The sequence below is a fragment of the Drosophila nasuta genome, chromosome 3, assembly GCF_023558535.2.
Source record: "Drosophila nasuta strain 15112-1781.00 chromosome 3, ASM2355853v1, whole genome shotgun sequence".
In the NCBI taxonomy this organism is placed as follows: domain Eukaryota; kingdom Metazoa; phylum Arthropoda; class Insecta; order Diptera; family Drosophilidae; genus Drosophila; species Drosophila nasuta.
In genome coordinates this window covers 40,641,942-40,657,505 of record NC_083457.1, presented here as the reverse complement: position 1 = coordinate 40,657,505, position 15,564 = coordinate 40,641,942, and the positions used below count along the sequence as shown (strand labels likewise).

Sequence of the window (15,564 nt, the reverse complement as noted above, 5' to 3'; positions counted from 1 at the left end):
ATTAGTTAATATTAACCAATAATAATATCATAATAATATTATTCCATTTTCATACCAAGTTTACATAATAAAAAACACCGCAAATAATTCTTGGTTTAATAGCTTCCCAAACATTCATCAATTAAATTCCATTTGCATTTGATTTGCATAAAAATCTTCGCACAACTATTGCATTGCAGTCGATGAAGGATATTGAATATCCTTTTCTTTATTTTTTTGTTCTCTTTGACGAAGATAAACAGAACCTTAATTAAACATAATTTTTAGGGCCAAAGAAAGACTTTGGGAAATATTCTCACAATTTCACGCTGAGCAATCATAATGCAAATACACACACTACGCACACTCACGTGTCTCTCGATTTTTTAGGGTGTCCACTGAAGCTATTAAAGGCCGATTCCGATTCCGACGACGGGGGTGACAACGGAGACACAGGAAACGTACAGAGTGCAGAGGAAGGGGGTTAAATTGAGGGCATTCTGGAAGCTAGGCATAAAACCAATTTCCGATCAAGCGCATAAGCGAAAGGGCAGCGATTCACTGAGCCCGAACGAAGAGGGGGAGAGAGGGAGAGACATCGAGAAAAGGGGGAGTTGGAATTAGATGCAACACGTTACCAAGTTTGCAGCGCTGATCAATAAAATTTGAAGTGAAAACTGTTGAATAATGCGGCAACAAATGTGTGGAGAGTGGGGGAAGGGAGGAGAGGGAAGGGATACAGGATTTGCGGGCAATTAATTTGTGTGCACACAAGCAACAGGAAACAACTAAAAAACAGAAAAGAGAGATATGTAACCCCATCGAGAGATAGAGGGAGAGAGAGGGACAAAGTTCAACGGCCACAATTCAAAGCCAAGTTAACACACAGAGAGCCAAAAACCAGTCAAGTCAGCTACAGAGCAACATAGAGAGCCCAAGCAAGTCATTCATGATCACAGCACAGCATTCTTATTGACAGGGCCTATTAGTGGGTCAATTGCCAGAAAAGATTTCGGTGCTTATTTTTAGGCCAAGTGCGAGCTCTGGCTTCGAGATTGGAGCTTGGCACCGGCGCTTTGCTCCATCGGCTGGTCACAATACAAAAAAATAAACTTTTCATTTTCATTTTGTTGTCCATTTTATGTTGTTTGATTTGTGGATTTTGTTGCCTTTTTTTTGCATACTCTGGCAATTAGCGTTAATGATCGATCAAATACAGCAAAGCAATACGTCCATGGCAACAACAGCAACACCATAAAAGACGTCATTAATTGGTGATAAAAGTTAAGTAAGCAAATAATAAAATTGAAGTAATTTTAGGCCGACAATTTACGGCACATGTGTGTCAATACACGACTGCAAATACGGAATCACAGATGTGAGAAGCGTCCTCGTCGCATCATCTGGTCAAGAGCCAGATCTCAAGCAGCTCTCGAGATTGTTGTGAATGAATTTCACCTTAGCAAGTGTATTCATATTCAGAATTTCTAACTTATATATGAGAAATATAAAAATTTTAATTGAATATTGTCTACATTTAAGGAATTCCAATAAATAAATTGATCAAAACTATTTTTAAATCGAGTAAATAAATTGAGAAGAACTATTTATAGATCAAACAAATGAATTCAATAATTCGAGTACTAGATTAACTGAAATGGTTTATTCGATCTTCAAAACTAGATTCACTCACTTTTTTTTGTATCGATCTTCATTCATAATAATGCATAATATTTATCTGAGATATTTCACAACTTGATTTCGACTAAGCAACCTTTAATTAGTTTGCTTTTTTATGAATGAATGAATCGCAAAATAAATTAAATAAAATTGAAATCAAGTTAGAACAATGACAACATATTTCCGAGTAGACTTAAATTTGCCTGATTTATGGTATTACCACTACTAAAAAATTAAATGTTAAACGTGAAATGCGAACTTAGTTAGTGTCTTATCTAAACAAACATAAATACTAGTTTTAATGTAGTTAAAAAGTATATACATAAACAAAGAAATCAAATAACTAAAAATTCTTTAGTTATAACCACTTTGTAGAATGTTATTTTTATGGGAAGAAATGACGAGGCAAAATAAATATTTGACTAATTTGTAATGTGTTATTAAATGCTTCAAGTCATGCAGAAAAAATTTGGTTAATTTTAGTAAAACTTTCAAGTTGTACTTGAGATAAATATTTGTCTTTGGAATTATGTAGAAAATAATTAATTAAGACATTACTTAAATTTTTTAAAATGAATAATGAAAGTAAGTACTCATTTAATTTTACAAGGAAATTAACTTAATTATGTTTTTCTAGAAAAAGAGTAACCCTAAATGATATATTCTTAAATTTGAAAAAGTTATTACGCTCATTTAGAAAATTTTTAATGTAAAAGTTTAATTTTTTGCCAATTAATTTCTTTAAAGTATTCCTTAATTTTTACGACATAATAAACTTAAGGTATTTTTTTACTATTCATAAAGTTTTTGAAGTAGATTGAGAAAGCGACCCTTAATGGTAGAATTTAAATTGAGAAGAGTTAAAGAGCTTTTTTTTAGAATATTTGTAATGTAGAAGTCTAATTTTTTGACAATTAATTTCTTTAAAGTATTCTTTATCCGACATAAGCAACTTAAGTTATTTTTTTTTTACAAAATGTATCTGATCAAAGTCTTAAAGTGAATAACATAAGTAAATTGTGAAAATTAATAGAGCTTTTTAGAACATTTCTAATGTAAATCTTTAATTTGCTTGTCATTATTTTCTTAACAACTTTCAGTTAGGACTGCACTGTATTTTTTAAGCACACATTTTGGTGATTTCTTGAAAATAAAGTGAGTATTTGAAAAAGACTTAAAAAAGAAACTGGAATGAAAGCGAATTGTGCACTAAAATTCGGCTAATTGGTTTGCCATTAGCTTAAATATTTAATTTAAATTTGCAACTTTGGAATTTATGGCTTGCTTATTTATTTATTTAAAACTTTTGAGTGGCTTTTACGACAAGCGACAAAGACAAAGACAGAGACAACGGCGATGGCGATTTCGTTGATGGCCGATGGTGATGATGGCTTTATCAACGGCCCATGATCTAACGCTAAATGTCGGCTGTTTCATGGTTTTTCTCACCTCCCAAAAAATAGGAAAAAAAAAACACTTTAAATGTTGTTACTCGAACTCGTGAGTGAGTGAGTCAGTCGGACAGTCAGTTAATGAGTTAGTGAGTGTGTTATTTACAGCGCCCACGTTTGACATCTTAGCTTTTTGGGGTCGCCATAAGCTGGTCAACTATTTGAAGATTTCATGCAGATTTGATTTCATAATCAAATAATTGATCTTAATGCGCCATCAAATGAGATCCCCACAACAACAACATCGCCAAGAAACCCATTCAAAAAAAAAACACAGCTGAAATTTCATTTCATTTTATTTGATTTGAGTCGAAACGTGTCTGTCAGCTGCGCCAAGCTTTGTCTGTTGATCCAATCAAACTTGAAACGAATTGCGCTTCAATGCTGAAGCTTAAACAACAACAACGACAACAAAAAGATAGCGAAAATTGACAATAGTTTCTTTGGGGTTATTATGATTTGTTGTTGCCTAATGTTGCGTTGTTTTAGCACCTCAAAGATACATTCGTTTCTTTCCTTTTTGTTTTTTTTTTTTGCCAAACTAGTTTCCGCAATCATTCTACGAAATGGGGATCGTTGCCAAGAGACACACGCAATCCATCAAAAATTATGGATCCCCAAAGAAATGTGGATGAGTTAGGCAACGATATAAATAATCACACGTGCCATAAAAAAAGGAAGATTCCATTTTAGAGAATTTGGAATTTGGAATGTGAATTTCGACCCACTGTGCAGAAATGCTGCATTCCCGATTCATTGGCTTGAGAGTGATTGATTTCCGTTGCCAATTTTCAGCCAATAAACTTGACCTCCAGCCTGTCTAGGCGGCAAATCAATCAAGTCTGATTGAGTCTCTCTTTTTTTCCGTTTTTTTTTTGTTTGGTGAATGATTTTCTGATTTCACATTTTCAAACTGTGCCGTGTGCCATTTTCGTTTTCGTTTTCATTGGCATGATTAAGCGAAAACAAAGTCGAAAAAGAAAAAAACCAAATCAGAAAAATCTGTATTGTAAAAATATTTTGCATAGAATTGAATCGATCTGCGCGCTCTCTGAACTCCAACTGTGCGCTGCGGCACTTTAATGAGTTTTGATGCCCCCTTCTCTCTCTCTCTCTCTCTCTCTCTCTTTTTGCCTATCTTTTCCTTGTGCTCTGCTTTAGTTTTTGGCCCACTTTACTTGTTATTTAACATTGGCGCTTTGTAATTGGCATTTATTTGGTAAATTTGACCCAGTCTTGAACTCGTTTCGCAATCAAGCAAAAATTTGAAATGGAAAGTGTGCTTGGCGCATGGCATCCCAATACTTTTTGCAGCCATTGTTGTGTGTAGAGCAGTTAATTATCTTCAATTTTATGGCCCAAAAAATGAAGCTATCAAAGTGCAATTCTTGATAGACTTTTAGCTTTGAAGGCGGCCGCCTTTTGTCTTTTCCCATGTGTGTGTAAATGCAAATATTAAATGCTTTTTATTGATAATTTAGCGAATTTTTATATTTCTGTCTACGGACTAAATGTGGAAGTTGCAAACACACGAAAAATTGACAAATTGCAAAAAGATTTTGTTGCATTTTATGGGCAATTTGCATAAATCGTCAATCGTTCGACGGCAGCCGTTGACAGCCACGCCCCGGCATCGGGCACAGATTCAGATTATGCTCTGCAGGTCCACATGACGTATGAGTAATCTGATTTTTATCTATATTTAATTATTTGCGCATATGTGATTGAAGCACAATGGCCAGGGCCATTAATCAGTGCACTAGACTCCCAGCTCGGAGTCCAAGATCGAGACCCCAAGCCAAGTGCCTACGTGGTTGATTAGCTCAATTATTCATGCAGTTTACAGTTGGAGTCATGGTAAGCACCACATATCGAGTCATATCTGTGGTCCGATATGGGACCATTAGCTCGCTAATTCCGTGTAAGAGATCATAAACTAATTCGTTCGTTCGTTCGTTCGTTCGCTTTGCCCATAAAATATGAAAGTTTTTCGTCATAATGTGAGTCGTGGGAATTGTCATTGGTAAATCACTGGAAACGGAAGAAGCGACTCCCCCTTTACCACCTTCTCTCCTTCTTTATATACCAAGTCCATTTGCCTGTGCTATCAGTTACGGAGAGAGACGCGTCAACATCGCTTTGTACTTTTGCGACCGCGTGTAAATATTTGACAACACATGCCTAATTAGTGCAGCTATTAATGGTGACAGCGGAACACTTGTTTAGCGGGTGAGAGGAAGGGGGGAAGAAGGGGAGGTACGGAAACGGCACTGGAATTGGGAATCGAGAATGGGGAGAATGAAGAATGGAGAACGGAACGGAACGGAATGACGACGACAACGACAACGAGTTCTCTTTTACGATGTCGTTTCCCCAGAATTCTCAGCTCAGTCTCGTCTAGTTGGGTCTCTTATCTTTACTCCAAGTTGGAGGGTCTTCAGAGGGTTTCTTTCTGTTATTGAGTAAGGCACTTTTGTTCTACAATGTGTGTAAGACTAGGTGGCTTGTAAGCCAAATCAAAGTGTCAATAGTTGTGATTGACAGGTGAGCAAATAAAAGTGAAGTGGAGAAATTGGAGAAATTATGTAAATAAATCTATGTAAATTATTCAAAGGGTAGATAAGAGTGGGGGAGTTAGAATATGATAGATTAGATAAGGGAAGAAGTCTAAGAAGAAAGAGTAGCGACTTTGCTAACAATTGGGGATCTCTATGTTTAATAAGAAAGACCACTTTTATAACCTCAAGCAAATAAATCAAACTAAATCGACAAAATAAATAAAGCGTACTTGAAATCAATGCAGGAATCTAAAAGTATTTATTTGCTATTGTTTGTGGCATAGAATTCAGTTCTAGGGTTCAGATTGCAGAGTGGAAAGCAAGAGAAACTAAAGCCTTTAGAATGAGTAACAAACAAAATATAATATAAATAATACTGAATAATGGATGAAAATACATAGAATAATGCATATAAAAAATCAATAAAGGAAGCTATCATATTAAATTAAAAAAATATTTATGGAAGACTCCCAAATATAATAGAAAAATCTAAGATATGCACTAGATTAGAAAATAAATCACTAGAAAACAAAAATACATTAGTTGCAAATGAATGACTTCAAAAAAAATTGCATAGTATTTATAATATTATAAATTGGTAACAAACATGCAGAAGTTAAAATTAAAAATACAAAATCAAATGTAAAAATGAATTATGCTACAATATTGAATATAGCATTGCATGCATTATTATATTTATATAATATATATTATATATATTATTAAAACTTCGAAGAAAATGTGTTAGCTTTGAATTAAATAAAGAAGCAAACTAATTATAATATTAAAATATAGAAACAAAAGTGTTGTACTTTGAAAAGTAAATATTCAAAATAAATTATATTCAATTTATAACATGTACTGGTGGCAAATTTATAATTCTAAATAAATTGTATACACTTTATAATATTGAACATCGAAGCCAAAATGCATTAGTTGAAATTAAAAATACGAAATAAATTGCATGCAATTTATAACATTAGAACACTGAATAGAACATTTAAATTGCTATAGATTAGCAACGAAGCGATTGCGGAAACAGCGGAACATGATCTCATGATATCACAAATAGATTCAATCGACAATCGATTGCTTAATGCGAGTACTCATTCAGCTATTCATATGCGTTTGAGTGCGTGTTTGTTGAGCAATGAGTTTGCGGTTCAAGTCACTTGCTGAGCTACCAACAACAGAGAACAGAAAACAGACAACAGACTTATTAGTAAGCCAATGTTTGATGCCACCCAGCGATGAAACATTTGTAGTTAACTCAACTAGCAGATGAGACATAGATAAGGGAGAAGGCGAAGAGAGAGAGAAGTTGCAACCAAGAAGCAAGAACCGCGAGGCAGCAGCAGCCACAAGCGGCAACAACACTTGGCGCATTGGCAAAAGTGTTGTGGACAAATATTGACCCAGAGCTTCGCAAGTAAGCGCGATTCAAACAATGGACAAACAAACCGAGACGAAGTCAAAGATACAGACAGAGTTGAGGAAGGCAACAGGAACTGGCAACAAACATTGGGAAAAACATGAGGTAAAGAAAATACGAGTATATAAAGACACGCTACAATTTCCTTTTGGGGTGTGCGTCAAAAGTGCGATCAACATCGTCGCCTTCGTCTGGCCAAGTTCAAAAGAGTTGACCGACCGAGCGAATGTTTAAGAACGGCTTAAAATATGCGCTGCAAGTGATAACAAGATTTACAAATCGATTGCCGACGGCGCTTTGACAAACACTCAAGTGTATTCAAATACGAAATGAGTGCGACTCTCTTCAAGAAGACACCTGGATATCCAAAAAAACATACTCAAACAACTGGACACCTGAACACCTGAGCGACCACAAAAGGTGTTAATCTTGTAGCTTGTATCTTGCATTTGTATCTGTATCTGTATCTGCTGCGTTGGCTGTGTATCCGCTGCTCGATAATCAAGTTAATTTGACTTAATATGATTGCGCCGCGTGCGCATTTTATTTATAGCCCTCAATGTTGAAAATCCCTCAGTGCAAGTTTGCATTTTGATAAGCGGAAGCATTTTTGAAAAAAAAGAAACACACGCAATTTAATTAGCACATTTGCCATAATTATGGATAGTAATTGCTTAAGTTCGAGGTCTGACTCACAGAGGAAGTGATTGATATTAATTAGTTTATTGTATTTTAATGTATTTTATGCTCTCTCACCTGCATCACCCAGAAATTGTTGTTGGTGGCAAATTGATCACCAATTATAATATCCGTATGCATTTAAGCTGAATTTTTAGCATCAATGCAAACTCACAAAACGAAGAGAGCAAAAATGCTTTTTGCTACAAATTTATTAATTCAATTAAATTTTGTATTTATATATTTAATTTTCTTCTCTTTTGTTGTTGGTTGTAGGTCACACAAGTCAGGGACAAGTTCAAGGCACAAAATGATTTAAAAATTGATTTATTTCAGCATTATTTGCATGGCACTTGTTGCAGCTCATTTAAAAATGATTTTTTATTTCAATTTTTTTAATTTTTGCTGATTAATTGAATATGCACTTGATTCATTTCGCAAGGATATGCAAATGATTTATGCACTCAGGCACAGGTACAAAACACACTCGCACTCACACATACACACTGGACTGAAAAGCGACTCGCTTTTGTTTGCACAATTTGTTAACAACAATTACTTTTGTTTCAGAATACTTTTATTTTTTTGCACATCCTTAACGCGACTTTTGCCGGCGGCTTTTCAATCACTTCCGCATTCGCCACGTTTCGCGCAACTGTTGTCAACTAATTCGAATATATTTCTAATATTTATATGCGAGCCAAGTTTTGTTTTCTTGCTTTCGATGCACGCGCAATGTATTCGAAAACACAATTCAGAAATATATTGAAAGTAAAATATTTTGGTTGTTTTGAAGTCGAGCTGCCGAGCGCTCTGTCGCTGTGTGTTGTCTCTTCGCTGGCGGGAACCGAGTTCGTACTGATTGGACGAGCGAAGGTTTCGCGCAGACGAACCTCGCCAGTCAGCTAGCGGACACCAGCAACGCACACACACACACTTGCACACACGTTCACACTTATACCTGGCTAACCAGACAGACACGAAAAAAAGTCACTCTCTCGCTCTGCTGCACACCTTTGTCGTCTCACTGAGCGGATCTGCCCTTGCGCTCTCTTCCCCCTTCATACGCTCTTTCTTAACTTTACGCTTGTGTTGTTTGTTGTTTTTAACATCCACCAGGTGGTTGCTCTCAGAGCGTAACTTAACGCGCGCTCTCACAGTGTGATCACACTTATACCTAACTCACTCTTATACTCCCGCTCAGCTGATCTTATTGGACTCACCGTAGAAGAGATTCGACTTTAAGCTGAATTTTCTGCTACAATTCGCCATTTTAGATTGGAACGTCATTGAGACGACGGTTTTCAGTCGGCTGCATATAAAGCGGATCATTTCGTGTCTGAAACATTTATGCGGATTATGCAAAGCAGTGAAATACTTGCATATTACTCATAAATATCAATAAACTTTACATATTACAAGACACGTTTCGAACACAAATTGGTTTTTGTTGAATTTAATGGAAAACATGAACTCAACTGTCAACATATCGTTATGCTCATAAATTGTAAGCGGATATTGGAAACTGTGAAAAAATAAGGTCAACATATGTAGTGAATATATTTAACATAAAACAAATATGAATTTTGATATGACTAAGAAAAAGAGTAAAAATTAATACGAAAATATGATTTTGATATATGAATTTGGGAAATAGTAAAAAAGCATAATAAATATACAATTTCGTGTGACATTTTCCTCATTTTGTTGTACGAAAATAAAAAAAAAGGGATTTTCACTTTGCTTGCCTTTTTAATTATCCATTTGGTGGGCTGTCGTTTCATGGGCCACCCGCAGATCTGATATGGAACATAATGTAATAAAAATAAAATCATAAATTCACTGCATAATTTCACTTTGCCACACACATCGACAAAAATCGCCTTAGCCGTGTCCGTCCAACAACAAAATCGATAAACTCGCCATTAAACAAGTCCCTCAACCTGCATATAATACTATATATGTATATAGTATATACATAGTGCTGTGTACATAAGCAATTCCCTGAATCCGCGGCGTCAGGAGTGAAATTATCTCAACGCACGCCACAAACATAAAAGCCATTTTCATTTTGACCAGAACGGAACCCCAACCCCTTTTAGACGGGGGGTTTCGAGGGGGTTGCTTGGTCAGAGGGTTTCCCATTTCAGATGCGGACATGGACACGGACACGGAATCAGAATTAGAGGGGGCGACACGCGACGGCGACGACGACGACGCTTGTCTAAACATGGAGACCCCAAAGGCAGACGGAGACCGCAGAAGTCGGCAGTCAATAGAGGTGTGGCCTCAATGGCAGCGGCGCAGTCGCCGGTTGTCGGCCAATCAGCTTGCCGAACGTCACTCTCAGAGAGTGAGAGAGAGAGCGAGCGCGAGAGTGAGAGCGAGCGAGGGAGAGCAAATATTGCGGTTAGTTTTGCGTGTGCAGTGGCAAAGCGAAAGACAACAACAGCAACAACAATGAGTACAAACAACAACAACGAAAGAAAACAAAATGAAATTGAAGGCAACTGCAAAGCGAACACGCAGGTGAAGCAGCGCAGATACAAATGTATCTCAACCATTGCTACGTTAGTTACTAGCTACAACTACAACAACAACAACAACTACAGCTCGCTTGTCTATTGATAATTGACTGCTGTTGTGAGCACTTCACTTCACTTCAAGCTCTCCATCTCTCTCACTCCAAGTAGTGCTGTCTCTTTCTCAACACTGCGCTGTCTGTCCTTCTGTGTGTGCTTATTTCTGTGTATTTACCTCGTGCAAATTTGCCATTAAACCCAGAGCAGACGTTACACACACACACTCCTCTGAGAGATACAAATGTATCTTATGCTTTTGACATTGTCAGTTGCGTGTCTTTACTTTTTGTTGTTCTTGCTGTTGCTGTTGTTGTTGTTGTTTAACCGTCAGTTGATTTGTTTGCCATCGCATTGCGCTGCCTGTCTTACGCCGTATCTCTCAGATACACGTTCTCAGTACTTTGTGTGCCAATCTATCGATCTTTATCTCAACTACATACTTTTTACGATATTTCTAGTTGCAGTTACTTTGCCTTCGTGCTTGTCAAGCTTCCACAAAAGGTTGCAGTTGGAACTATTCTATTGTTTTTTGTTAAAATAAGCAATAAGCAGTATCTAGATATATTTAAGCATCGATTTAAAAGCGAACAATCGAAATGATTACTGAATGAGAAAATGCAAGTGAACACATTCAGATTTAAAACAATAAATTGAGGCTTAAAATGAATATTAAAGAAATCAAGTAAATTTTGTAACTTTATTTTACTAAAGTAAACAATTTGAATTGTTTCTAATATAAAATGATACTTCTATACTAACTTTGTGTAAAAAAATAATGGCACTCAAGAAGAAACAAGAACATAAAAAAACTATCAGGTAAATATTGTATAAATCTCTTTAATTTACTTTCTTTGTACATCTAAAATAACTTTGATGTTTAATTGTGAAACCATAGTTAAGGTAAAGTGTTGTAATATAAAAGAGGATATATAAATATTGAGGATTTGTTTTACTAAAGTAAGCAGTTATATCTCATTTCATTACAGAAAAAATCTTAGTGCATATTCATCAGCCAAAGGAACTTTGCAATTATTAAGCTGCATAAGAGTATAAAATAAAATAAAATAACTAAAAATACATTTGCAAAATCAATTTACATCGACAAATATGTCATTTAAATGTAAAAGATTTAATTTACTAAAGATAAAGACGTTTAATATTATATTCTAAAATATTCTCCACGTAAAGTCCCATAATATATATACATATAAAAAAAGTAATAAAATAGAAAATTAAAATGTAAGAGTATACATAAAAAGCTAACAAAGATATGAAGCAATTGCTGAAGACTTTTATTTAAGAGCTTTTCGAAAACAGAAAGAAACGAAAATTATAAAATGTGAACTTAATCTTGAAGTTGTAGATTTATTTAACTAAAGTAGAGTATATTTCTATAAATTGTATAAAATATGCATATATACACAAAGAAACTTATTAAGTAACATTAAAAATAAAACAGAAAATAGCAAAAATAATAATAAATATAATATAATAGATATAAAAAAGTAGAGTTTATTTATTTAAATTATACGATACTATTCTTATTGCATTCACAAAGTTAAACTAATGAAGAAATTAAGTAAATTTTGTAGATATACATTATTTTAAAGTATATTAGAATACACTCTTACTGCACACAGTAACTCTCCTGGCTTAAATCTGCAGCTTCATTATTCATTTTGATTTAATCTGTTGCACTCTTCCTGCTCCCCCCGACGATCTGTAATGTATCAATATTGGCGCTTTTATGTCAAATTGATACAAACGCACAATAAATATTTAAATTCCATGTAATCCACACCCGCAAGCATCTCTCTCGACTGTCCGTCCAGTGATTTTCTCATTACGATATCAGTGTTGGATTTATGGATGCTACCCTTTTGGTCCCTGTTGATCCCCCACACACGCACACACACACACACATGTGTGTATACTCTGTGTGTTTCTCACCCCCTTAGGGGACAAAGTACCTGTTGTCTTTTATAAGAATGGATTGAATGTATTGCAACTGAGCTGAGTTGCAGTTGCGACCTTATCGTTCAACTCGCATGATTAATTACCTCGCATCAGTTGAGACTGTCCCGAGACTCCTGTTCCCTGTCCCCCTTCCCATCTCCGTTCCCCTTCTCTGCTCTTCCCTAAACCAATTTCGGTTGAAACTGTGGCCAAAATATTGTCACGCTTCGAGAGTGGGCAACAAACGCTGCCGAAAATTCTCCGATTCTCTGAGGAATACTCAAAAATCTCTCTCTCTCTGTTTGGGTCCACTTGATTGATTCCACTTGGCGGCACACTTGTTGATAAAGCGAAAGGACAACGACAAGATTTTCGTATTCAAAAATTGTTTCTCTTTTTGATTTTGAATGTCGCTTTATTGTCGCCCTCGCACTTGAAGATTACGCGGCAATTTGTATTGTCTGCTCCATCTTTATCTGTCTCTGATTTTACTTAGAATCGTTTGTTTATCTTCTAGGGAATAAATCGAAACAGAAACGAATCGATTCATTTGTTTGCATAACGCTTTTTAATTGAATTCTCTGTGGATTTAGTTGAGTTGAGGCCACACCGAAGAGAATCTCTTTTAACTTAAGCCAGATCTTTAGATAAATTGTAGCTGCATTGAATATTAACCCAAATTGCTGTCAAATGTGCATTCTATGCAAATGCCAAAGATGCAACTCGGCGCAAAGTCAACAATCAACAATCGAAATTTATGCGAATGCTAATCAAGTTAACACTAAAAAACTGCGATGTCTCAGTCTCGACATCGTCTGACAATTTTTAAGTGCGTATCTGTGTCGCAGCCTCAACAACAACAACAATTATTAATGATTTTGCTAAATGTTACAGAAAATAATGACAGCGACAGAGCAACAAGCAACGAGCAGCGAGCAACGGGCAGAGCCTTTTAACAATTACAAATGCACACAAAACGCTCAAAAAGTCTCGGCTGCTATTTTCAACACCTCGACGGCCCAGCTTACGACTTACGACTTACGGGCTTTTGGGCTTACGGATTGTTGCTGCTGCTCAGAGTGAGAGAGAGGGAGAGAGAGACAGCCCACATTCTATGCGCAATGCAATGAATGATTCGACATGTTACAGTGGGCGGCATGCCGCTGAGGGCGTGCCCATGCCCCAGTCTCAATCGCAGTCGAAGTCACAGCGAGAGCAGCAGCAAACCAAACACATCAAACACCAAAACACCAAAACACCAAGCATCAACAGCCAAAACAACAGGCGGCCTTAGTATCTCAAATACTCTATAAATCATAGTAAATATTCGCTTGCGAATCAAAGAAATTAATTGGTTGATAAGATAACAAAAAGATATTCGCATCGATGCGGTTAGATACTCCAATAAAACTAGTTTAATAAATAAATGAATTTATGGATATCGCGTGAAATCACAACAGCATTGTTAAGGATTGCAGATAAGAAATTTAAAAACTGCAATAAAGGCTAAGAAAAGAAAGTAAACTATTTAATGAAGAATATAGATAATAAGAGAATGTGAAAATAAAGTTTTATCAATTTTTGTTGAAGCACTTTTATAGGCAATCTAAGTGACTAAACAAATATGATGACATTAAGAATAGTGCAATTATTTTTTATATCAAAACAAATTCAATTGTCGAATATCGTACTTTTCAAAATGAATTTTATAATCTACAAACAAAATGATAAATATGCAATCCATAAGGAATAAAAGTCCAAAGTACTTAAAGCGACAAGCACATTGCTTATAACTTGTAAATTTTACCTGGTATATTTTTCACTCTATGGTATATTTTTAATGTAGTAATTTATTAATATACCTAAAATATACTATATAATAGTTATTCATTTGTCATATTTTATATTGAAAAAATTGTCTAAGCAACGCATATTTATAATTGTTAATAATACTTTGAAAATTAAAAAATCATTAGATGAATTCTATGTCGGAATTTTCTAAAAGAATGCATATTTATTTTTAAACTAAAGCATTGAAGAACACTAAACAAATTACATTTACAAAATGAAAGTAGACTAAGCAAAAAGATTTTATTTGTAGAATCTTACAAAAGAATATTGCAAATCATTGAATACTTTGCAAATAAAAAAAGAAAAGATCAAACGCATTATTAAAATATATATTTAGTTTTTAATTTTAATATTGTGATTATTCGATAAAGAGTATTTATTTATGTTATATATAATTACTTTTATAATACAATATTACAGATCCATGGATAAATTTTATTTTCCATACCTTCAATTAGACCAATTAAAGAGTATTTACACTGCGGTGTCTCATAATAGTCTAGTTTTGACATTTAGCGCGTGCGCAATTGGAGAAAGAAAGAGTCATGATCATAGATATAGGCGATCACAGTTTTTGGTAGATCATCATCGGGGCGATCGCGTTTGCGTTTGTGTTCGCGATCGTTTGTAGGGGCCACTTCAGGTGTTGTTAGCATCGTGAACCGCAGGCGAAGACGAAAAATATCCGACACACTTACTCGCTTTTTGTTGTTGTTGGTTGTTGGTTGTTGGCCATACACGCACACACACACACACACTGATACTCTCATCTCATTGGATCGCGCATCTTTAATATACATTTTGAAAACATCATTTCTATGATCGCGTTAATCACCTTCGAGCCCACTCGAATATGACACTTGAGTGGACGTGGCGGCTGGAGCTCGCAGCTCGAAGTTTGAAGCTCGAGGATGCGGGGCAAAAAACGATCAAGCAATCATTGCTTACTCAGCGGGTTTTTTTTTCTGTCTCAGTTTTTTTTGGGTCTCTTCGCAGAGCAGCTGCTAATGATGTTGAGATAGATGCGCATTGCGCCTGCGAGACGCACAATTGAAATGAAATTAATTTTTTGTTGCTACATAATTAATTAATGCCAACTGTGTGGGCAGCCGCATGGAGAAAGCCAATGCCACCTACACCCCATCATAATAATCATCATCATCACTATTTCCATCTTCCTACAACTTAAAGCAAGAGCAACACCCATCGAATGTGTGTGTTATTAATTAGATTAACAACCCCCCATAAGGCTTTAACACGCTTGTGAAATCTCCTTGACGCGATTCCAGCCATAAAAGCAAGACACATTATAAAGACTCTGACGACGATAATTGCACTAAACAATACATTTGTATCATATAATAATAATATGATTTTTCATGTAATTAAATCATAAA

General features: G+C 35.5%; 1 protein-coding gene across 1 annotated transcript in view; it reads right to left on the bottom strand.

Annotated features, from left to right (window-relative positions):
- The window catches only part of LOC132791902 (dendritic arbor reduction protein 1), a 38,842-nt gene extending 30,218 nt beyond the window's left edge, over positions 1-8,624 (bottom strand). Inside the window, exon 1 of the mRNA XM_060801027.1 lies at positions 7,857-8,624. Within this exon, the coding sequence (XP_060657010.1) occupies positions 7,857-7,919 (63 nt within the window). The 5' untranslated portion in view covers positions 7,920-8,624. The remainder of the gene's footprint in view (positions 1-7,856) is intronic.
- Between the last annotated feature and the right edge of the window lie 6,940 nt (positions 8,625-15,564).